The following is a 25,360-nucleotide window of genomic DNA, read 5'->3' on the forward strand; positions in this document are numbered from 1 at the left end:
ATTGCTGCTACATCACACTGCATGTGTTAAAACTGCCTCTCATTTGCCTTTTTTCAGTCTTAAGTATCCAGTTATCCCTACATGATAGTGGTAGTCTGGTCCACTCCAGACACACCTGTGCTTTGAGCTCTGAAATCCCCTCCTTGTAAGCATAGCTAAAAAGGAGATTATACTGACAGTGTAAGAGGAGTCTACTAGCCTTCCTCTGTCTACAGTAGATGCTTTATATCCATACACCTGAGAAATACAAACTGCTGCCTCTTTGTGTTTGATATGGATGAACTCTGGACATGTAGCATTTCACATATAGCACATTGATTCAAGAATTAGATTTGTGTTAGAATGTGAAAGAGACAAATGCAAAGATGAAATTCAACATTTTATTGCTCTTAGATCAGCAATATAGTAAGTGAAACAGCATGACATCATTTTCTTGTATAAAGCAAGATACAATCATGTAATCTAAAAAATAATATTCCCTTGTTGCAAAATATTTGCTTTCCAAAATAGGATACAAATGTCCAAAACAAAAATGACAATAACCAATTTGCTTGTTTATATTATATACTTGCAATATCATAAATAAATTAATTCTGATATACTTTAGTAGTCTGCACACCAGGTGCTAAGAAAAGAAAAATGCAAAAAATGTGAATAGGTTGAAAGGTTAATGGTACAAAATCAGAGTCCAAAGAGGGTGATTGTTTCAGAGAGCTCAAGTGCGCTTAGTATAAAAAAATGGCGAGACCTATGCAACAATCCAATTCATTTTGAAACAAGATGAACTGACTGTGGAAAACAAACAAGTTCTGAGCCAAATTATATTTGAAAACAAAAAACAAAAGTTTGAGAGCAGTGAGAGTTATAAAGTTTAAAATCCAATAATAATGACTAATTAAGCACATAAGTTAATTTAAAATCACAGTTTTGGTGTTATTTTAATGCAGATATTAAATTTGTCATGTTTTTATCATAATTCAATCAACCATAATCCTTTATAACTTACTGAAACTAGGTTGATATCACGATTGATACTGGTTATTGATGTGGTTCGGTATATCAGATTATTAGGAAAACAAAAAACATGTGAATGAACTGCAAAGAATGAAAAATGACACACGGGAAAAGAACAACAGATAAAGGCACATAACATCATCTGCTTTTCACACTTTGTCTGCATCTATCTCTCGAGCACTTACTATTACAACCTGCCTTTCCACACCATTTACATTTATATTATACACATTTTCCTACTTATCAAGTTCCCTTTTAAATCACTTAGCTGCATAACCTTCAACCAAACCCTTCCTTAATTATACCTATGGGACAGTTCTTTCCTCTTACTGCACCATTTAGACTTTTGTGCCTCTTCTTTGGTTTTATTAGACTAAACTTTGGGTGACTTTATTTCAAAGAACACTCCGGGGAACAGTCTTTCTGTGTTGCTGTGTGGGTGACTTTGGAGAGCTTTCTGGAGGGGGCCACTGTGGTTTAGTTAGCTGAATGTCTTCCTCTATTTTAAAGGCTTTCTTTGGGGGATTGGCCTGTGGGGGCCAAACTACAGATATTTTGTTGCAGTGTGGTTTGCTTTCACTAAATATTTTTGTCATTTCATTTTCAACACTGTGTGCTTTCTCTACTGAACTCATGCTGCTCTCAAAATATCTCCATTCAAGTTTCTGATTTGAGGGGATAGGTCCACCACGTCCTGCGGGGAGTCTCTGCCCGAGTCCATCATCATAGTTCCCTTTGGACTTCAGGAGTTGTTTGTAATGGGGTAGGCAGTACAAATGTCCATGGAGAGAGACATAATTTCCTAGGCTACACACAACAAATGAAAAATCCTCTGTTAAGAGATGCACTACATCAATTATTTAACAATTATTTTAATGTAATTTTAGAGCCACAAGTCCTACTTTATTGATTTTTCCTTTACAGGAAGACTGGATACTATACATACTGTATGTTGTAGACATGGTGGCAACCATTATGTTGTCATTAAAACACAATTGCGTTTACCAATACTGCAGTGCTCAGAAAGCCCCTATAAACATTTATTTGAATGAATGGCAGCCTTTACCTTAATTTGTTCCTGCAGTGCTCACAGCAGAAACAGGACTTATGGTACTTTTTTTTGTCCACTATGAGAGCATCCATCGGATAGGCTCTCCTCCGGCACACCGTGCACAGCTCCGACCTCGGAACTCGAACCTGTTTCAAGGAGATAAAATTCACATTGGTTATATCGTGAACAGTCTTTGGGTTGCCTCATAATCGCACATTTTTATTACAGTTAAACTAATACAAAAACAGCAGAATAGATTATCTTTGGATTCTTAAGAGTAGTCACATGTTGAATGTAGTTTTTTTTTTTTATAGTAGTCACATGAGCAAATGGTTTAGTGGTTGTTAGGATCAGAGATGGGCAGTAACGCGTTACTGTAATCCGATTACTTTTTTCAAGTAACGAGTAAAGTAAGGGATTACTATTGCAAAACCGGTAATTAGATTACCGTTACTTTCCCGTAGGAACGCTGCGTTACTAAAACTGTGATTTTTTTTTTTTTTGCGAGAACGTCTCATGACGGTGACGTAAGCGAGTGCGACGTTTGTGACAACAGCTGTGTGCAGATTAACAATCGATAATATATCGAGTGCGGGAGAGAGTATGAGCGTGCAGCGTTTAAAGCGTGGAAGTACTGACCTTACTTTAAGTTTGATTCCATAAAAAGTGACAAAAACATTAGTGTCCGTTGTGCGTGGGAAGAAAACTTCTTTTTACAGCGAAAAAAACCCCCTAAACTTCCAAGCAAGCACCGAGTGCACAACGATGTAATGGGAAACTCACAGAGATTCTTCCACTGACCGCTGCGGCACACCTGCACCAGGGTAAACCTCCGCCTACCCTAGTCCTGCTTTACAGGTGAAAATAGAGCAACAGGACTGCTAGTCTTTGATTTTATTTATTTTCTGTTGTGTTTTACTTGCATCTATTTGAAAGACTGAGTGTAAACACACAAAAAAATTATTTTATGTGCTGGAATGTGCAGAAAATAGGTTAAACATATAAAATATTAAACAAATTTCTTCCAGTCAGAGAATGTTGCATATAATTTAATTTTTGCTTGATGCATAAAGTTAAAAGATTAAAACTAATAAAACAAGTTTAAAAAAAGAGACTTTTCCATTTGATTACATTTTGTATGATGGATTATGTAGAAAAAGTAGAATTGGGCTGAAAGATCTATCGCTTTATCACCTATTCAGGTTGTAAATCGTGTTTTTAAAAAGTAACTTAAGTAATTAATTACTTTTGAAAATAAGTAATCAGCAAAGTAACGGGATTACTTTTTGGCGAAGTAATCGGTAATTAGTTACTGATTACTTTTTTCAAGTAACTTGACCAACACTGGTTAGGATTTAGTGTTATTCACCTGAGCAGTCAGAGATGTCCATGTATCTCTATTGCAGATTAACCCTGTATTCCCAAATGTATCACAGTTGATACATTTTTTTTTGTTTACTTAAACTCATATATGGGAACACTATATCTATATTTTCAAATTTTTTATTTTGTCAGAACATTTAATTAATGCTCCAGTTTCAAAAAAACACACACACACACACACACACACACACACACACACACACACACACACACACACACACACACACACACACACTTTTGTTTTGTTTTTCTAAAGCTTATGTGACCTAATGTAACCTGGTCATGTTAATGTTTGAAGTGATTAAATGTGAAGCGCACTGCATTGCAACATTTTTCAGTGCATTTATTGTACTGAATAGATTGGATGGATTTACACTGACATACATCCCCGTGTGATAATCTGTTATAACAAAGAGCACTTAAGCTGTCCTTAAGCATAGTTAGAGAAAAGCTTTAAAAGCCTTTATTTTTTACTTCATATAATCTTTTGGTTTATGATCAAGCAGATGCAATACCAAAAACATTTGTGTCAACCTGAGCTGCACTATTGTTTTGCTCTTGTTAGCATGAAACAAATAAAACAACATCATCATGCCAGCATTGCTATTTTGAGCATGTTAGCACACTCAGATGGGTTTCAGAAATGTGGTCTATTTGTTTGTCTACATGGACATGAGATTTGCACTGTTGCAACAATCTGCACTACTTTTTAAACCACTTTGATGAACTATGCTACCTCATTGCCTGTGTTAGAAGCAATTATGGTGCCCATGCACACAAAAAAAGATTAGAATTGATGCACATGAACTCAAATCTAAAGAGTAAATTTTGGACCATTTCACAGTGCAGCTTGGCTGTAAACTGCCTGCACAATCCAAACAATACAACAGGTAGAAATTATACTTTTCCAACACAGCGGCACAAATTGATTTTTAAAGAAAAGCCATCCGTAATCCATGCCATTAGTTTCTGCTGTTTCATGCCACACATTTATTTTACCAGATGAGGCAATCTTCGTCTGGTGCGACACAATTTGCGATGTTGTTTCCTCAGAAACACTGTATCCAAGACTCTTGAAGACTGTCTCGCTCTCCGTCCATGTTTTATGGAAATTCCTCAGCAACTTCTCTGTAGCATCTTCATCGTATGTTTCTGTTCGCCTCGCTGCAGCAGCTTTTCTTTTCACTGCATCAGCATAGGAGAAAGGAGCTTTGGGTAGGGTTGACACACTCTCAGAGTGCACAGTGACAGCTGTCCTTGTTCCGGTGACCTTGTTACCAAATTCATCAAGATGTGAGAAATGCTCTGTGATTGATTCGGTTTCAGAGAGGGCTGATGGTTCGGCTGGCACAGTTCCTACCTCATTTTTCTGCACAGGGAGGGGAGTGCTCTGCCTTGAGCCTCCCTTTGTCTCTTGAGGACTTTCTTGCTTTGAAGTGTCTGCTGTTGTTTCACTCAGGCTTGACACAAGCTCCTCCTGATCCTTTATCTCTTCTCTGAATAAAGAACTTTGCTCACCGAGTTCAAAACCATTTTTAATAGCCTGGATGTCAAAAGCTGGCATTTCCTGTTCCAGGCCGTCTGCTTTCTCTTTGTCACAATCTTTGCTTTTGGAGTCATTGTGAAGGCGCTCCGTGAGTGGGATAAGCTCTTTTCTGATATATGTTTTCTCTTCTGGTGATGCAAATTTGTTTACAAGACTCGACAAGTCAGCCCTGGGAAGCTCATCCTTTTCTTTGTTCTTATTTTCTGCTTCACACTCACTGACGTCTGGGCCCAGTCGCTCAGGAATAGCAATCGGTTCCTTGCGCACATAGATCTTATTAACTCCTGCTTTTTGAGCCTCTTCAAAAAAATCTTTCTTCTCTTTGACAGATGCAGATGATAATTCTGAAGCTTCACCAAGATCTGGGTCATTTTGACCCAATGGCATATGGGTCTCAGACTTACTTTGTATTTCATTTGCACTCAAACCTTGAGAAATGATACCTTTATCCTCTACTGCTGTATTATTAACACAAGCCTGCAGAACTTCCTCGGATAAACTCTTTCGGGGCTTTTCCGTTGCCATCGGTATCCCTGAAGCCTCCATAACCTGGAACTCGGTTTTGATTTGTCGATGGAACGAAGCAGGCGGCTCCACAATCTCAGATTTCTTTTCTGGGATTGGGCTGGGCAATAGTGGTGGTGGGGTGACGCCACGCGAGAGCTTGGCTGTTGTGTCTTTAAGTCGAGCCAAATTTTCAGCTTTGTCAAAAGTTGGAGAAGGTGTGATTCTAGTGATACGTGATGTTGGAGTGTCACACCTGCGTAGCGGCGGTGTGGGAGGTGTGGGTGGCCTGTGCAGGAGGGTGGGTGATGGCGTCACTCTCTGGGGCGAGTCAGTTCTCCGTTTGGACTCGATGGTGATGAATATCGGTGACGGAGAACGTGTCCTGAGTGAGGGTGAGGGAGCTCGAAGGTCGACGGACTTGGACAGACCCACTTCTTCTTTCTTTTTTTCATGTGAGGATTCTTTTTTGGTTTGGCTCTCAACTTTGGCTGAACCGATGCTGATCTTGGATATTTTTGGCGATGCTGCACCAGAAACCACTCTCTCAGATGCCGGCTCACTTTCACGCCTGTCCTTGGTTTCATCTTCTAGATCTATTGGCTTGGCCTCTGCTAATCTCCTTACATTGGAAACAATATCTGTACTTTTTTGAGCATCCCTTGCATCTTCAGATCCCTCCAGTTCACATTTTCTTTCCTGATTGAGCAAACTCTTTGCAGATTTTGCATCGGTCTTTTCTGAAGCCTTTTGTATCTCTGTGAAGTGAGAGATTAACATTTGGACCTCCTGCTTTTGAGATTCCTCTGTTTGTGCTATTGTGGACTTAATCGGTTCATTTTGTTCTGACTCGCCAGTCACTGTAATTGGCACATCCATACTTTCTTTTGGTGGTTCTTTCCCACTCTGCTGAGTAGCTGTCAAACCTGTCTTTTGAGATCCTTCTACATGCTTTTGAACAGTTTTTTGCTGTGTGGAATCCTGATCATCTGTGCTGTCTGTGGTAACGACTTTTCTCTTGACTTCTATGTGCTCTACTTTGTGAATCTGGGTGACTGCAGTTGTCTTTTGCATTTGCTGAGTGTTCTCAGATGTTGTTTTCTTGGTTTCTATAACTTCTGTCTTTGAGTCGGTGAGAATATCTTTACCTTGACCTAACTGTGCAACCCCTTTAGACTTTTTTGACTTCTTTTTCTTCTTCACTGGATTTGTGTTGTTGGTTTCTGATTGGTTGTCAGTACTTACAATAACAGCAGGTGGAGCAACACCAACAGGGGGAGGATGTGGAAGAGGAGGAGAGGGAGTAACTTTCTTAATCTCCTGCTTTAACTCTGTCTTTATGTCTTTGGGTTCATCGATCACTTTCACCTCAGCAGGTTCCACTTTGAAATCTTGTGAAACACTCTGTTTCTCAGTCTCACTGGACGATTTTACCTCTGCTTGCTTTTCTTGTTTATTGCTCTTTTTCGCCTTCTGGTTTGGCTTGCCTGTTTTAACATTTGCATTAGCAGCTGCCGTTTCTGTTTGCGTTAGCTGATTAGGAATGCTTTCTTTCATACAAGGTGAAGGATCAGCTTTGCTCTTGTTGATATAGTCCAATGATTTGGATTCCTTGGTTTCCTTTTTGGACAGGTCATGCATTGTTTCTATGTCAGGTTTCTGGGCAGTGGTTTTCTCATCTTGTTTTTCTTCAGATTTGTTGGACACCTTTGTTTTCTGACTTTTCAAGTCTTTCTTTGTACGACTAGCTGTGCTGTCTGTTTTTGCAACGTCAATTACTTTTGTCTGCACTTTTTCCACCTTGACAGATTGAGCCGACTGTTTTGAGGAAACAGTTTTCTGCATAGTTGTATGCATCTGTTGTCTCACAGCTGAAGTGGATGTGGTCTTTTGAATAGAGACAACCTTGGAAGACTCGTTAGAGGCGATTTGCTGTTGAGCAGAAGATAAAATTGTGGAATCTGTGAGGATATTCTCACTTGCATTACTCCGTGTTGAATTTGTGGCTATGATCTGCTTAGATAGATTACATGACAGTGACTCTGAATGAACACTCACTGGTATCTTTGCATTGCTGCCCTGTGTGATTTCTGAGCTGATGCCATTTGACTGCTCTGCATCTTCAGTGGAAATCATTTGGAGAGCAGAGGTGACTGAGTCATATATAAAAGTGGGCGATGGAGTGGTTGGTGGTGTGTTTTCCTCCCTCAGCTTCCGGTACTTTTCTTCAGCTTTTATTAACGGTGTGTTAAATTTGCTCATTTTCCCTCTCATAAAAGGAGGAGGAGATGGCGGAGGAGTAAATTTCATGGGAGCAATGTAAATTTTCTTTAATGGCTGTGGTGACTCTGGAGGAGGAGGAGGGATCTCATGTGAAATAGTTTTTGATGTATGCGTTGTTGTTGTTTTTAATGTGTTTTGGCTCATTTCCACTTGTTTCTCAGTAGTTGTTGCCACCTCTTGTGTTTTGCTGAATTCTACTTTAGGTTCCAGCTTTGGCACTGGATGCAAAACGGGAGCTTTCACTTTTTTGACTGTCATCTTTTTTACCTTTGCTGGTGAAGGATGAATTGGTTGTGCTGGCATGGTCTCGAGTTCTTGTTGAGATGGAGGAGGTGGGAGGAAGTCCTGCTCAGTAGTTAGCGGTGGTGGTGGAGGAGGGAGGTGATCGATGTCAGTATCAGCGGAAGGAGGAGGAGGACTAGGAGGAGGAGGAGGAAGGTCAGTATCTATCACCGGTGGAGGCGGTGGGAGAGGCAGATCAGCTTCTGGTGCTTTTGGCTTTAAGACGTAAACATCAGTTTTGACTTTGTTTTTACCAAGTTTTATCATGGCCTTTGGGTTAGATTTAAGGTTACGAAACTCTGTCTTTAATGTTTTGATGCCGTGATTTTGGGTAATAGTTTTGTGGTCCACAACAGTTGTTGATTGCTGAGCCGACTGCTCCATAGTGTATGTTTTTGTAATGGTTTCATTGGAGATGGTGTGATTTTCTTTTGGTGCTTCAACAACATTTACCGTTTTAATCTTCTGTATGTTTCTTTGTGCATCAGTTTTAAGATTTTTAATGGGTGGGCTCTGCTTGACTCTTCTATATGCTCCCAGACGGACTTTTGGAGTTTCACGCTGCGCTGTTTCTAGCAGTGATTTAATAGTGCCTTTTACATCCCCCTTTATCACTTCTTCTTTCTCCAGCTGGCTTTGCTCCTGAGTCTCATATAATGACTTAATTGACATCTTGACATCACCCTTTATATCACCCTCAAGGCTTGAGCTTCTTTGCACCCTCTGTGTAGGTGGGGACTCCATGAAGAGCTGAATCGTCCCTCTGACATCACCCTGAACATCTATTTCCTGTTGACACTTTTTCATCTCACTGGATGCATCTTGCAGACTTTGCATTGCTGTCTGAATATCACCCCTCACAATTTCTTCCTTTTCAATTTCCTTCACTGCTTGCTTCGCCAGTTCCAGAGATTTCATTGTTGCCTTCACATCTCCGGCAACTAAATCCTCAACAACAGTTTCAACTCTTGATGTTGCTGATTTCTCAAGAGATCTTAGAGTCCCTTTGATATTTCCTGGTATGATATCTGGCTTCTCCACCTCCTTGTGCCTCTTCTGAGCCCTTTCCAAACACCGTAGAGCTTTCGGTATGTTGCCTTTCACCACCTCCTCTTTCTCTACAATGACTGTCTGATTCACTGATTCAGACAATGAATTCAAAGCAGCTCTTAAGTCACCTTTCACAATTTCCTCCTTTTGGATCCTTTCCAATGAGGCAGCTGGCTCTGACATGAAAACCTTGACTGTGTTGTGAACATCACCCGGTATAACATCCTCAACTGTACGCTCAATTTGAGTTTGATTACAGCCAAGCATGAGTTTTGTGCCCTTGATGTCACCCCCAACAATCACTTCTTTTTTTGCTATTTCAGGCAGAGTATCATCAGGCTCTAACTGGAGTTGTTTAAGATAGTCCACAGCCCCAGATTCAATGCACGTAGAGTAAAAGCTGACATTTCCCTTTTCAGTGTCATCTACCCTTATCTTCACTGCCCGATCTGACTTGTCTGGGCTGGACAGCCTTTGAAGAGCACTCTTTATATCCCCTTTTACAATGTCCTCTTTTTCAGCAGAAAGGTTTTCTTGTTTATTTAGAAGCGAATATAATGTCATCTGTACATCTCCTTTTTCATCCTCCTGGATGAGTATTCCATGTTTTGCTGATCCATCCTCACTGAAAAGTTTGTTTATAGCCTCCTGGATGTCACCGCGTATTATTTCCTCCTTTTCAACAGTGCTAACTCTTTCTTGGCTAAATAATTGCTGTACCGTTGAGCTGACATTACCTTTCTCTTCTGAATCTATGACTATCTGCTGATCCTGTCTTTCCTGTCTGTTCAGTAGGTTCATCATGATAGTCTGCAGATCTCCCCTGATTACTTCCTCTCGTTGAATCTCAGGAGCCTGCTTGTTCATTAGCTGGTATTTTGCCATCCTAACGTCACCAATTTCATCAGTTTCAATGAGAATTCCCTTCGATTTCACCATTTTCTGACTATAAAGTTCCTCGAGAGTTCCCTTGACGCTCTTGCCCAGGATTTCCGTCCTTTCCACCTTTGTCTCATTAAAGTCGTCAATTGGTGTCGTCTCAAAGAGCCAAGTTGTTGTCTTTACATCCGCTTTGGGGATCTCCTCTTGAGGCATGTTTGCCTCCTCATCCTCATCTGCCTCTTTAATGTGGTCAAGAGGATTTTTCTCAAACAGCCAGACTGAATGTTTAACATCTCCCTTTGCAGTCTCCTCCTTTTTAACAGTTTCAATCAAATTTTCAGAGCTCATACTTCTGATTTTGTCAATGGACTGAGTTTCAAATCTCCACTTAGCAGTTCTGACGTCACCTTTTTGAATTTCACTCACATTAACAGTTCGAACACATCCCTGTGACAAAGTGTCAGACTCAAAGCGATGCTTATTCATTCTTACGTCGCCCCCTTGAATGTCCTCTACTGTTTTTATTAAAGGCTTCTTTTCTTCAGCAATCTTGTCAAGAGGCTGTGTCTCAAATTTCCATTTAGCAGAGACGACATCTCCTTTTTGCACATCCTGCTGTGTGACGGATTTAATTATATAAACCTCATCTGTGTCCTTGATAGCATCGAGGGGCTTTGTTTCAAACAACCATCGCGTTCCTACAACATTTCCCTGTGTCACCTCCTCACTTGTGACAGTGGTGACCTCGTGGTAGTGGCCCTCTTTGTCCTGGATGGCATAAAGGGGCTGAGTTTCAAACATCATTGTGTAATTTCCTACATTGCCCCTCTCCTCCTCATCACAGACAATTTTTTGGATTTTCTTCAGCTCTGTGTCCACGTCAGAGGAAACCTCCTGAATTTTATCTAAGGAGTAGGTCTCAAAAATAAAACGACCCTTATCCACATCTCCTCCTTGTACGTCGTTCACTGTGTGGCTGCTCATCGTCTGCGCTTGACTGTCGTGTATGGCATCAATGGATTGATTTTCAAAGAGCCATTTGCAGCTCACAACATTTCCTTTTTGTATGTCTTCGGTCTGAACTCTCTTGAGCTTTTGCATCACTTCCTCAGATGTAGAAGTGGTGATATCAGATGTTTGATTCTCAAAAATGTACTTCATCCTAGACACATCTCCAGATGCAATGTCTATCTCTGTGACACGTTTAAAAGCTCCCATCTCCTCTCCAGTGAGGTTCTCCAGTTTCTCTGTTTCAAAGAGAAAACAAGCCATTCTTACATCTTTTCCGTTGATGTCCTCTTGTTTTACAGTGCGCGTGTTCAGAACTGTCTCTGTCTCATCATGGATAGCATCAAGTGCTTGCGTCTCAAAAAGCCAAGTGCAGGTTTTAACATCCCCCTTATACATTTCTTCAGATTCGTTTTCATCCTTTACCTCCCCTCTTTCATACAAGATGTCCATTGGTTTGGTCTCAAATAGCCACTTGCAGGTTTTCACATCACCTTTCACAACATCAATATGTTTACTTGAACCCACAGTTTCTTCATCTTCAATGTTGCTGAAGTACTTGATAGCGTCAAGAGGCTGTGTTTCAAACAACCACTTTGCAGTTTTAACATCACCCGACTCAATTTCCTGTTTGGATATGCCCTTGATAATTTGATATTTGTCGATGCTTTCATCGAACTGATCAATCGGTTTTGTTTCAAACATCCATTTATATGTTGTTACATCTCCTTTAACAACTTCCTCCCGACGCACTGTTTTCACCTCGTGGAAGTGACCTGCGCTGTCTTGCATGGCATACAATGGAGTAGATTCAAACAATTCTGTATTTGATTTCACAGAGCCAGATGTTACTCCCTCTATTAGAATCTTTTGAGACTCATTCCTGCTGTTTAAATCTGTGCTCTCAAAGATTTGCTTGTAGCTTGACACATCCACTTTATCAATTTCTTCCAGGTCAATTGTTCGGACGACTTCTTTCTTTTCCTCTCTAATCTGCTCCAGAGGTTGGCTTTCAAATCGCCATTTCTGATGTCTAACATCACCCTTCTCCTCATCAAGTTCTACAGTCTTTTTCAGTTTTCCCACCTCTGCCAACTCCTTTAACTCTTCTGCTGGAATTGTTTCAAAATAATGTCTGGTTGATTTGACATTACCTGCAACGACATCGTCTTTAGTCAAAGGACGTGCATTTGCATCATCTTTCAAAGTATCCATTGGCTGGGTTTCAAATACCCAACAGTTCTTGCGTACATCTGCCCTGCAGCTTGTGCCGTCCTCCTGTGTGAGATCATCTTCGACATTCACTGTTCGAGTGACCTCTTTCTTCGCTTCTCTTATGTCCTCTAAAGGTTGACTCTCAAAGCGCCACTTTTGGTGTCTCACATCCCCTTTTATTTCTTCACTTATTGCTGCCTTTTTAAGTTTTCCAACCTCGGGGCAGTTCTTCCTGACTGCTTGAGGGCTGCTTTCAAAAAAGTGCCTTGCAGATCTAACATTGCCCCCGATAATCTCCTCGATAGACTGAGGTCTGGCATTGGAGTCATCTTTCAGAGAATCCATTGGCTGTGTTTCAAACACTAAGCAGTGTTTGCGCACATCAGCCCCCATGATCTCTGTCGTTTCCATTTGTGAGCTTTCCAACTCACTGAGAGAATTTAATGTTTTTATCTCAAACAGCCACCTGCCCCAGTCTCCTTTATTGCTGTCCTCCATGGAAAGACTACACACAAGTTTCAAAGGAGCATTTTCTCTGTTTGTGATGTCCAGAGGTTGGGTATCAAAAAGCCAACGTGAAGCAATTGAGCTCTCCAATTCAGTTTCAATTTTGCGCACAGACTTAATCTCCAGCATCTGACTTGATTGTCCCATAATAATACATTTGAACTGAGTGTCAAATGTACTTGTTACTGTTTTCACATCTCCATTAATCTCCTCTAACACTGACCGCAGACACAGCAGGTGGCTCTCATCAATGGTCTCAGTGTGCCCAAGGACTCCCATGAATTTATTGTCAATCATGTAAATGGTAGCATTTCCATCCTCCTCTGTGAATACAATTTCCTTCGTCAAATCCTCCTCTTTATGCATTTTGTTTAGGGTGTCCATAGTTTGAGTTTCAAACAACCAAGCTGCAGCGCGGACATCTCCTTTATCAAATTTATTAAATTTGTTTCTGTATTCTGTGGAATTTGTGTTTTGTGAGCCCAGCTCATCCATTGGCTTGGTCTCAAACATCCATGCTGTTCGCCTTACATCTTTTCCCAGAATGATTTCCTGCTGAGTTATTTTCTTATTGTCTTCATCGTCATCTGGAATTTCATCTCTGATGGCATCCAGTGGCTTGTTTTCAAACTTCCAACGCATTGCCTGCACGTCCCCGGGAAGGATCTCCTCCCATTCTGCATATTCTTCATCATTAATATCATCAGGACTGCCAACATCATCTTCATACATGTACTCCTGGCTCTCTACCTGGTTGTTCTCGGTTTCGTTATAATCAATGTAGTACTCTTTCTCAATATTCTTGCGAACCTCAGGGTGAATGTGCTTGTAAAGACGTTTCAGCTCATTCATACTCCTCTGCTTGATGTAAGCCTCTCTGTTGAGTGAGTATTTGGATAGGTTTGCTGGTTCATGTGCATATTGGTACTTTGGAACATTTTCGCTGTCTGGTGGCATTTGTAATAAGTCTGGAGGTGGGGGTGGAAGGAAGTCAGAATCCTCAGCTGGTGGGGGTGGAAAGTCCTCATAATCCATCATTACAACCATTGTGTCTTGCAGTTTTTCAGTATGGGATGCTTCACACACCTCACTAGCCACTATGTTGTTTTGAGTCGCACTTGAGGACCACTTTGATCGACTGATGTCACGTCCAGTCTTTACAAGGAACAAAAATGACATTAACAGGTAAATGATCCATCAAATTACAACGAATTACAGATAAGTGACATATTTACTGAAAAGAAAGTATCTAGGTGAGCCAGTGTTCTGTTATTTAATTGGGTCAAGATATATGATTTACATCATATCCATGCATTTCAATAAAGCACTGTATGACCCCTCTTGAACATATGGAAGGGAACACTGCCATCCTGGTATAGACCACTCCCATCAGGATAAGAACAAATCATCATATTATAAACATGAATACTCAGAGCAACTTTGTACTGACACATTTCTTTAAAGGTATGGTGAGCAATAATTTTTTTCCAAGGGGCCACATGAGAACCTGGGAATGGCCTCTTGGAAAAAATTTCTCCTCACCCTGCACCAAGGGGACAATTGGACCTAAAAAGTGACTGGGTTCCCATATTGTCAGGGTCAAGGGGGGTAAGTCTTTCCTTTAAATTGGCATGATTTCATATATATAAATTACCCTTGACCGAGTTGTGAAACTACACAGCAGACTGACAGTTTACTAAAATAAATGGAACTGTGTGATGTTCATCTTTTTTTTTTCCCTTAAGCATAGGAATCACTAAGAAGAGTTAATGCTATATCTAAAGATGTTAAATCAACCACCTTCTCAGTACTATTATCAATATTTTGACCAAAAATATTCTATTTTGCTAATATTTTTTTAGCAACTGTCTCTCCCTGTAGTGTTATAATGTAGTGACAGAGTCTGTCACTGCCACACTGGATTCTGGTTCCTTCAACTTAAACATGGAGATGTATGCAGGACTGCAGCATTTCTGCAGATCTCCTACAGCAGTTATTTGCCTCAGTGCTTACTGATTATGCAAACAGAACTTTTCCTACTGCTGTTGCTTCATATTAAAAATATTCAAATGGCCAAAATCTGCAGACTTTTATTGCCTTGTCACATTATTCATTTAATATGTCAAGAATACAAGATCATGTTTATTTTCTGCAGTTCTCGACAGCAGATCAGTTCTAAGCATTTAAAGAATAAAGGCAGAAACTCCAGTGGTATGTTGCGGGAGTGAGACTGTATACCTCCAACCCCTTGCAGAGCCTTACTGTCATTGGTGTTTGTTTGTTTACATTTAAATAAATAAACATATAAAGTAATGCTTCCATTGTATTTTTGACAATTAAACAGCCCAACCTGTAGAATTACACAGCTTTAACTTCATGTAACTTTAAAAAATGTAACAGTTCCAAGTTCCAATTAAACAGTCCAAAGTAAAGATTCCTTAATTTCATGTTCTTAATGGTTAAGTGCAAATCATTACCTTAATTGGTTTTTGTGGCGCGGCCTCTTCTATTGTTTTTTCAAAGTGATCCCTCAGTTCTTTTGTTGTGTACCTGGGAAAATCCTCTTCTAAAAGTCAGCACAGCCAAAAACAACAAAGGCAAGGTTTTAATCAGCACAGTAGTGACAGCTGATACAGAAAAGCCTATAGAAAAAGCATTACTACCTGTTTCATTTTGATGGTTTTCATAAGTGGATGCCAAGTTGTTGTCGCTATATGACACCTGTGAGCAATTAAAATGGGAACGGGTAAAGAGAAATTAGGGGGGAAACTGCACAGAGATAGACAGAAATGTAATAAGTGAGCATCATCCTTCACATCCTGCACATTTTTCCACTAAAAATAATGTTTTTAATCTCTGCTCAAGCTGTTAAAGACTACTAAACACACATTTATTAAACCAGTCAAACTGATTTCTATTAGTTACAGTTTTTACTCAACAAAGCAATCAATGAGTTTAGATCATTAGCGAGCCTTATTGCACTGCCTGCAAGAAAACAGTGAGTGGAATTATTATTTACCATCATTTCTTGATTGAAATTTAGCTGCTGACTGCCTGGGAGGACCTGTCTGGTGTCACTTGACTCTGTCACCTCTGAATGGGACATTTCCTGTGAAGAGAAAGGGCATGGCATTCAAACAAGGTGAAACTGTGCGCATGCCACATGTACACACATCTACATGAATATATGTTTGTCCTTGTCATGGCCACAGATGTGACTTGACTCCATTCTAATTCCACTACAACTCCAGCCAACCAGAGCATAATAGCACACAACTGTATACCATGCAGAGAAGATGTTGGACCAGATTGCTTACTGCACTTTCAAATGATGAATCACAGATGGAGGCAAGATGACAAAGAATGTGCCAAGCTGTTCGCTCATGCTCTTCTATAGCAAAAAAAAAGAAGAAAAAAAATCCATTGCTTTGCAAAGTTTCTAAGTTTCTATCTAGCAAAACGAGCTACAGCATAAGTGAAAATGCCCGGGAGGTTTTCATGGAAGCTGTTAAAAATGTCAAGCAGTGTCTGTAACTTAAGCCCACACACTTTGGTACTCGTGCAACAAGAGATACTAAGAGCCTCACTGTTAACATTCAGTCTGAATTTTGAATTTTTACTTGCAAAGTTCCTCATGCAGTGATGCAGATGGAAAACGGAAACAGCTCAGGTCAGAGAAAATGTTCTAATGATTTAATCATAGGCATTGCTTTCATGCTTTTTGTATCAGCCTGATGAAAGTAAAGTAATGCTTTGTTCTGCGTAATGTGTACCTGCACGGTTCTGTGATGGAAATGAAACTGGGTTACATTATGTGATGATGCAGTTTCCTGGGTCTCAAATTGTTTCCTCACACTTGCAAGTCCCCCAGGCAGGGAACAGACCCCCAACTCCTCCATGACCTAATGAAGCAGGAAATATCGTTAGCTGCCTCCACTTCTACATGACCTGAAATCAAACGGCTGCTTAATAGGGTTATTCTGTCTGGCATGCATGCAGCACAGACTGCCGTCAAACATGGTGTAGCTAATGCGGTTTGCTTTTTGTGTCTGCAGACACACGCAAAGGCGGGCACAAACTTATGTTCTGTTTATGTAATTGTTTTAGAATGGCATGACAATTTGTGAAAGCTTTTGCCAAGTAAAGCAAACAATAATACTGCATTTCTTGAACATTTTTTCTATAGTAAGCCTTGCAATGGCAGTCTCATGTTTCCACTCTATTTATAAATGTTTGCACTGGTCTTTCACTAATATGGCATGGCATCACCAATGATAATGGTGGGAATACCAGCTCAGTGCAGCACAGTCAGCTTGAGACTCTCCAACAAGAAAGCAAAAAAAGCAATACAACTGACTACAGAATCGTAGTTTCTAATTACGCATACCGCATGGTCTGTCAGGTACTATAGCTACATGCTGATACATGTCCATGCAGAAGCTGAAGTACCCCGCTGGGGATGGTGTTGTCTGCCCGCTTGGAGACAGTTGCCTGGTACATGGCCTCACACTTGACCGGTGGGATGACCTCTGAGTCCACAGAGCGAATCCCGATTCCTCTGGTTTAAATCTTACAGGAAGTCCTGCCCCGGTTAAAACTTTGCTGCCAGCAGCTAAGGCACAAGAAGCCAACTGTTTAAGAATTTGCTATTTGTGTGTTTTATTTGCTGTCATCAAATTATTAAAGGACAACATGACATCACAGTGACGCTACAAAAAATTCAGTTAAAGCATTATTAAAAGTATCTAAAGCTTTGATGATTGTCCTGTCATTTGTGCATAAAGAACAAGAGTTTGGGTATAAATATACAAATTTAAGTTGTATATAAATGGATTATATATTGATCTTCTAGGAAATATTGTACAAGTATTTCCAACTGAAAGCACATAAAATCATTCATTTGTAAATATATTCTTGGCGACAACAGGGGACTGCTACGATGCAGGTGGTGCTCCCACAAATGACGTCCTTTAAAACATTTGCACACCTGTTGCCTGACATCAAGTTGGTGGATGTGCAGGATTTATTTAAAAGGAAATAAACAGCTCTACAAAGTGGATTTCATCATCATGCTTTGCTGTCATGTTGGCCCATGGCTCCTGAGTGGAACAGAAATGAAGTGTACCTCAGGTGTATGGTGGTGCATTGAAATGGTCACTTAGATCTCAATGAATTTTTAAGAGGATCATAAGCAGAAAAGTTAATGTATCTTTTAATTAATGAACTGCCCCCCTTTAAAAGCACTTACATTATTCATTAGGTCAAAACAGGAGTGCAACATGAGTGCGCTGGAGCCCTGTTAGTTATTATTATGTATAACCTGGTAACTTACAAATGTTTTATATTGGGAACGTTATTAGCCTCCAGAAACCAAATAATAAATTGAACATAGCAACGCTGCTGAAAAGAGCATCCCTTCTATGTCTGGGACATAGAAAGCATTCACACCTCATTTCTGTGGATGTGGAAATAAGAAGGATAGATTTTGCATTTTTATAGCTGTACAGTTGAAAGTACAACATTAAAATATTCATATAATGACCAATTACTAACAATGGAAGTTGAAATAACACTAACAACACAAAGATTTTGCTTTTATGAATTATGATTGTATAAGCATCCTATTCTAATAACTATATCCACACATTTCCTAAGTATCTCTTATTCAAGTCCCAAGCTCCAGAGAACAGGAATTCAGATATGCAAGCTCAATAGTGGGCTGACAAACTTCTTTAATATGGTAATCTGTGAGTAAATAACTAAATATCATTGCATTTTTTAATGACTAGTTTTTCCATTAGCATATTTGTTTGTTTTCCCTGCTGACTATTTTTGATCTGTAGCTCACCAGTCTACTATTTTAGCCTTGGAGGAATGTTAACATGTAAATGAGCTAGTGCATTAAAAATACTTTTAAATTAGGCTATTACTGTTACTTCAAATCTCAATTTATAGCATTTAAACTGAAAAAAAAAAAAAACAGAACAAAACAAACAAAAAAACCCACTGAAATACCTCCAAGGCCATAGACCCATTGACTCTCAATCACTACGGTATAGGAACAAAAAATTTGTAGAAAAAACATGCTTAGGCTATCTCATGACACTGACTGAGAGCTCAAATAACAAGAAAGTGAAGTAATCTCGGCGCCGTGCAAAAATAAATCACGCCTATTTTAAACTTAAGTGTGATGGGTCGTGTTTCTCTTTGAAATATAGAGGAAAGCTATGGGGGACGCGATTTTCCTTTACAAAAACATCAAGATAAACCATATATACACATCAGTGTATGCCCAACTACTCGTCAGTATTCCCTTTTTTCATCACTCAGCTGGCGACATATCTCCTAGAGGGTTGGCCTTGGTACAAACAGCTTAGCAGCTCAGAGTTTGGTCTCTTTGGAATTAGTTAAAGTAATGAATGTATACTCTCCTCGAGCTAATAAAAAAAAATCCTCAGTGTTAATTCAGCATTTTAGTCACGGTTTGATTTATATTTTGGCCCAGTGTCCTGTATTTTGAGTGAAAAGGTGCTCAGCATGAAGGCAATATTGATGTGTTGAATCAAACAAACACAAATCCACAGTTTCCTCTGCAGGTATCAAAAAGACAACAATGTAACAATGTTCTGTATCACATAAAAGTTTCTATGCATTCAGAATTTCTTAAGTCAAAATCAATCATGTATTCATTCCACATACACAAATACCTCCCCGAGACTGCTCATTACCTACCAGAGAAGGAAGATGGTGAATTATAAACACAATAAAATAAAAACTCAGCAAGTAAAATCCCAAAGGAAAGGCCACTGCACCCTCGGCATGCGGGGTCTGTCCAACCCAAAAGCAAATCCCAGTCAGTGATGGAGACCAGCTCCAGTATTATGTGTTCACTTCTGTCCAACAAGCAGATAGTGACAGCTGATTTTATTTTAGACCCTCCGCCCACATGCAAAGGATGGACCTGGGTTTTTTTTTTTGGGTTTTTTTAGAGAGTGAGGCCTCCAAGCCTCCCATGTCAAGTCCCCCCCCCCAAAAAAAAATCCATATGGAAATACTTCCTGTGACTCCCCTGCCGATGCTTGGGTACTAATAAATCAGGTCACCCTGGTTTCATCATCATCATCACTTTGTATTAGAGTGCACTGCATACTCCAGCAGCTGCCACCGCCTGTCATGATACGCAGAATTATGCACAGACAAATCCACAACAAATACGTGGAGGATCTCTTATTATTCACTGCTCCTGATAATCCCGCAGCGCGATGCAAAGTGGATGTCAGGCAGGTGCAAATTCAAGTGACAGTTAAACGGTGTTGAAATGTGTTGGCCATGCGCTGTGCTTTGCGGTTGGTCTGAAATAGGGTCAGTGATGTAATGCTATTTGTTAAGGTAAGGAGGGTTAAGGAGGCCATAAATACGACAGGAGACACCTCTCATCCCACCAGCTCATCTCGTTTGGCCAAGCTGCAGACGGTGGCGCCAGCCTGACTGGTACTTGTGGATGGTGGGTCAGAGTTTGAGACCATCACGACCCTCTTCATGCTCAGCATGTGTAACTCACACCTGCAATTCCAACCAGCTGTTTTTTAAAGAGACACTCTTGGTTCTTGCTTCCACAAAATCACACAAGAAATGTCCAAAATAAATGTGTTTTTAAATCAATTTTTCAGTGCGGCTAATATGATAGTAAAGTTGCATCTACTCCCAGATGTTCACTGTCAGATCTTGAAAAGAGCGAGAAAGGGCTACGAGAGAATCTGAGAGATATTTCAAGGTCTCCTGTTCTTTTCACGATGACCCTGATTTATTCAGCTTGAAGTCATGTCTCTGTGATCCATAGCAGGGTTAAGTCATGCAGTGAGAGGAAAAGGAAAGGAAGCATATTAAACTCCACCTCTCTCTCACACACACACACATGCGCACAGGAAGAATTGACAGCACTGGCAAATAGAAGCGATTTTTACTCGAAACTACAGGATTTTACATGTTAAGAAGAAAGAAAGAAAGACGGACACTTTTTTGGCTGTAGAACAGTTCAAACCGAGTCCACGTGTCTCCAGAATAAATAGATCAGTGTAAATTGATAGAGTCTCTTTTGCTACAGAAAGTCCTCACAAACACTTTGTACAGTAAATGGACAGCATTTACTATGTCTGTGTTTACAACAAGTGCTGGAAGACACTTTGAACAAATGAAAAAATGTAGAAATTCTGTGAGTGTTTGTTGCTGATCATACTTTTCTTCCGCCGTGAAAATAAATCATTCAGGTGGGACCGTAGCCATTTCCAGCTGTACGGTACTTGTTTTTGAGTAGTGTGGCAGATGAGGCTACAAATTCCCGTGTTATTCAGTATAGCACCAACAGATTAAATCTTAAATCTGATCCAGTCTAATCCAGTCTGCCCTGGTGCATAGCCAAAACAAGACATGTGCAACTGTTCAGGTCCGTGGGCATCAACTCAAAGTATACAGATATATACGTGAACATGGGGAAAGTGAGTAGTAACTTGGGATGTTGCACAGACTTGACAAAAACGAATAATTTACATGCAACAAAGACAGACTAAGTAAGTGAACGCTCTCATCTTTCTGAAAGACTTACATCAACATGCCCTTAAGCAAGGCACTAAACCACTGGCTGCTTCCTCTTGAGAAGTGGCACCTCGCCAACACAAGTGTTTGGTGGAGAGCTTTAAAGTGTGAATTTGTAAACCTCTCTGCTCTTGCAACTACTCACCCAGGCTGTTGCTGTAAATATCTTTGAGCTTTTTGTCACAGTGCCTGATTAAATAAGTGAGTGGCCCAGAGGAAAAGCCTCTGAGCTGTTTACATTGCAAAATTTAATTAGATTTCTGAAACAAAGAAAATGTCACACTCACAAAGGCTGACAGACATTTCTGTCTGATGTACTGTGCGACGCCTATACTGAAGCGCTTTTTGGTTTCAGATGATCTGAAGACTGTAAAAACGTAATGTCATAGCCAGATGACGGCTTTATTTATTTAACAATACGAACACAAATATCTACAGCAAATGTGACAAAATGTGACCATAAATCCTCAATCAAAGCGGTTTCCTGTGTGGTAAATAGTGTGACAAATCTAAGCAAATATAATACACAGAAAGCACTTTCAGATTTTATTGCAATAATTGTATTGCAAACAGCCCTTTGCCATTTTATAGATTTTATTTTTATTTTATAGATTGCATCAAGAAATGTGCAGAAATCTGCTCTTGCTAATTAAGAGATGTTATGACTCATAAATTTGCAACAATATATCTGCATATGTAGCAGTGAATTATGACATTTACTACGAATTTCCTTTTTTTTTTATTGCTCTATGCTACGCAGCTGCTGATAAATATGCATACGTCTCATCTGTACCATGTGGTTTCATCCATAACTTGGATCATTTGGATGGCACTTATTTCACTGTATTCTGTAAGAATATTGAAACCAGTGTTTTCATTTTGATCCTCTCTCCAGTCTTGGTGTAGCTCACATCAGTGAGCGCTGCATGCCGACCACAGGCTGGTGGCACCATGGGGTGCATGACAATGAGCCACATCTCCGTCAGATGCCATTAGAAGTGAGCCTGTGAAAAGATTCACACACTTACAAAGAAAAGCCTTTTATCCTGGTCCAGATTTCCTTTCTTTTTTTTAACTAGCTTCCCATTTAGAGTGATGAATAGGACTGCCTCCATAGCCACGAAATTAGGAATGTAAACTACTGTAGCTGTCTGGCTAAAAGTACACCAGTTGTCGGTGTTTTGTGATTTTTCTTTTTCCTTTTTAAATGATTTGCTTTGATTTGCTCTGTCATCACAAGACACGTGTTATAGCGCAGTAAGCAGAAGCTGCGATGAGGGATGCAGACCTTAAGCAGAAAATGCCTAAAAGATGATGTCAGGTTTGATAGGCCATATTTTAAGAAACCATCTGAGCTCTGAGAGTCCTGTACACTGTGGTGTCATGTAGAGTAGCAGCAGCTTTGCGAACCTCCCGATAGTCGCTGCTCTGTGTGTGGCTGCCTGTGCTACACACAGATAGTATCACTCTTTTGACTGCAGGCCACCTGGTAACGCTGATGGAAGCCACACACTAGTCCAGCCTATCAGGGACACTTAAAAATAAAATGGCTAGTTTACAAAAAGCTATAATATAAGGAATGGTGATGACGAGGGATGGAAAATGATCTTTATTATTCCAATCAGCAAATTATAATGTTTAAATTGCACTCTTTTCAATCTGGACTGAGTAGTGCAGGAGTAAAACAATGTAAACAATGTGTCTTTGACACACGTTGTTTATTGGTGGCAGACAGAGGCTGCCAAATATGAGAGCAAGATATTTGTTTTTTATCAGAGAGACTTTCATCTTTGACAACCAAGGTCTCTTACAGGCCACAAAACATTGCACAACTTAATTTATACCAGGCGCACAGCACACCCACCACCCAGCTCTTTGTATTTCCTTTGGTTTGTCCTTAAAAACTATGAAACATTGGCAACTGAAAACAAAAATTACTGCAGTTTTTTTTAAATCTGACTTTTTCAGATCAATGTCCACAAGGCTGCAAGTCCTGATGGCATCCCCGGGCGTGTTCTCAGAGCGTGTTCTGAGGAGCTTGCAGGAGTGCTTCCTGTAGATGTCCTACATCTACAGGAAGCGGTGTCTGAAAAGGGCTGGGAAAATCATCAAAGACCCCAGTCACCCATCACATGGACTCTTCACCCTCCTGCCCTCTGGGAGGCGCTACAGGAGCCTCCGTACTAAGACCTCCAGGTACCGGAACAGCTTCTTCCCCACAGCTGTCAGACTCCTGAACTCTGCCTCCTGACATCTGACCCACGTTAACACATGGACTGGACATACACACACCCACAACCACCTACACACACAATGGACAACTGTACCCTCATACACACAATAATAAGATGGACTGAACCACCACTCACAACCACTAGCACTTTATGTAGCCTCTGCAGAAATTATCCACATATTTCACTTATCTTAACTGCACTACTGTATAATTCTGTGTAAATAATCATTCTGTACAATTCGATAATTTTTAATTCTACAACTGTTTATAACTTGCATAGTTCACATTTCTGTATAGCTGTATAGCTCATATTTCTGTATAGTTTTTCATATTTATATCCTGTTCATAGCTTGTACTCACTACAGCCTGTACATACTTACAGTTATAGCATATTCATAACATACTTCATACCGTGTACATTATAACATACCATAATAGACCCATTTCTGTAATATACTCACACATCTATGTTATTGCTAATATATATTTGTAATACATCTATATCATGGCTAAAGCACTTCTGGATGGATGCAAACTGCATTTCGTTGCCTTGTACCTGTGACATGTGCAATGACAATAAAGTTGAATTCTATTCTATTCTATTCTATTCCCTTTCAACAAGTTAGTGTGCAGTCATGATATCATGTCTCTGAGACTTCCTAGGCACCGCAGTACTGAGCCTAAATCACCAGTGACACAGTAACACCAAATTAGCTAGTTATAATAGAGTCTCGAGTATATCTTAGTTGCAAATTTGAATTGAGTAAACGTTATAAACTGGTAGGTGCTGGAAACATTCCTTGGAGAGAGTGGTCCATATTGCTATGATAGCATCACACAGTTGCTGCAGATTTGTTGACTGCACATCCATGAATCACCTGTTGCACAACATCCCAAAGGCAGTAATAATACTCTGGTATGCTGTGTTGTTTAAATGGTGCTCAGTTGTTACTAAAGGCCAAGAAAATATCCCCCACACCATTACAACACCAGCAGGTTGAATCATTGATAAAAGCAAGGTTAGATCCATGCTTTCCTGATGCTTATGCCAAATTGTGACCCTATCATCCAAATATCACAGGAAAAATCAAGACACATTTGACCAGGCAACATTTCTGTTTCCTGTTTTTAGGTGACAGAAGTGGCACAAAGTAAGGTCTTCTGTTGCTGTCCATCTGTTTTAAGGCTGGGCATGTGCATTCAGAAATGCTCCTTTGCAAACATTGGTTGTAACAAGTGGTTATTTCAGATACTTTGGCTTTCCTACCAGCTTAAAGTAATCTGACCATTCTCCTTTGATCTCTGGCATTAAAAATGCATTTTTGCCCAAAGAACTGCTAAGAATCTGCAAACTGCAAAAAAATCCTAGTAGATCAGCGGAGTCTGAAATACTCAGACCAACCTGTTTTCCAACAACAACCATACCACATTCATATTTCTTCCCTATTCTGATTCTCTGATTAGATATTTGTGCTAACGAGCACTTAAAGATGTGTACCTAATACAGTGGTTGGTGTGTGTATATGAAAAGCATGTGACCATAGTTAGTTCTGTCAGGAACACTACTGTCAAAATCAGTCTGTTATTACCATCAGCAGTTCAAGATTCAAGAGCAAAGGTCTTTATTCAAAAATGTCATTTTCGTTATGTAAACCCAATGAAAATGATATGACATTGATTAAATCGAGCACAGCATTAAAAGTAGAACCCAGAGGAAGGATGCAAAGCAGCTTGCAGATGCAGCAGCAAACCACGCAGCATGCCCTATATGAGTTCTGCCAGTCTGTGTGGGCCATTAGTATGCAGTATG

The 25,360-nt window shown here is 40.0% G+C and overlaps 2 protein-coding genes across 4 annotated transcripts in view; one reads left to right on the forward strand and one right to left on the reverse strand.

Moving 5' to 3' along the window:
• Positions 1 to 24,105, forward strand: part of LOC146556848 (uncharacterized) — a 31,033-nt gene extending 6,928 nt beyond the window's left edge. The window contains exons 2-3 of one of the 3 annotated variants that reach the window (XR_014889080.1): positions 15,769 to 15,867; positions 23,286 to 24,105. Coding sequence is in view for 1 of the 3 variants with exons in the window: in XM_085250618.1 (XP_085106744.1) it covers positions 22,213 to 22,315; positions 23,286 to 23,504 (322 nt within the window). In the remaining 2 variants the exon portion in view is untranslated. Of the gene's footprint in view, positions 1 to 15,768; positions 15,868 to 22,212; positions 22,316 to 23,285 lie in introns of all 3 variants that reach the window. The other 2 variants (XM_085250618.1, XR_014889079.1) reach the window with 2 other exon arrangements.
• xirp2b (xin actin binding repeat containing 2b) lies at positions 367 to 19,611 on the reverse strand. Its single transcript, XM_085250613.1, has 9 exons — positions 19,458 to 19,611; positions 17,175 to 17,337; positions 16,499 to 16,627; positions 15,745 to 15,834; positions 15,389 to 15,446; positions 15,203 to 15,291; positions 4,448 to 13,880; positions 2,081 to 2,211; positions 367 to 1,821 (listed from the first exon to the last, which is right to left on the reverse strand). The coding sequence occupies exons 2-8, from the start codon at positions 17,223 to 17,225 to the stop codon at positions 2,120 to 2,122; spliced, it is 9,942 nt and encodes a 3,313-aa protein (XP_085106739.1). The 5' UTR covers positions 17,226 to 17,337; positions 19,458 to 19,611; the 3' UTR covers positions 367 to 1,821; positions 2,081 to 2,119.
• Positions 24,106 to 25,360: the final 1,255 nt, after the last annotated feature.

This window comes from Mchenga conophoros, linkage group LG16 (assembly GCF_057382185.1).
Source record: "Mchenga conophoros isolate Kocher_MC1m ecotype Shallow Benthic linkage group LG16, M_conophoros_male_GT1.1, whole genome shotgun sequence".
Taxonomy (NCBI): Eukaryota; Metazoa; Chordata; class Actinopteri; order Cichliformes; family Cichlidae; genus Mchenga; species Mchenga conophoros.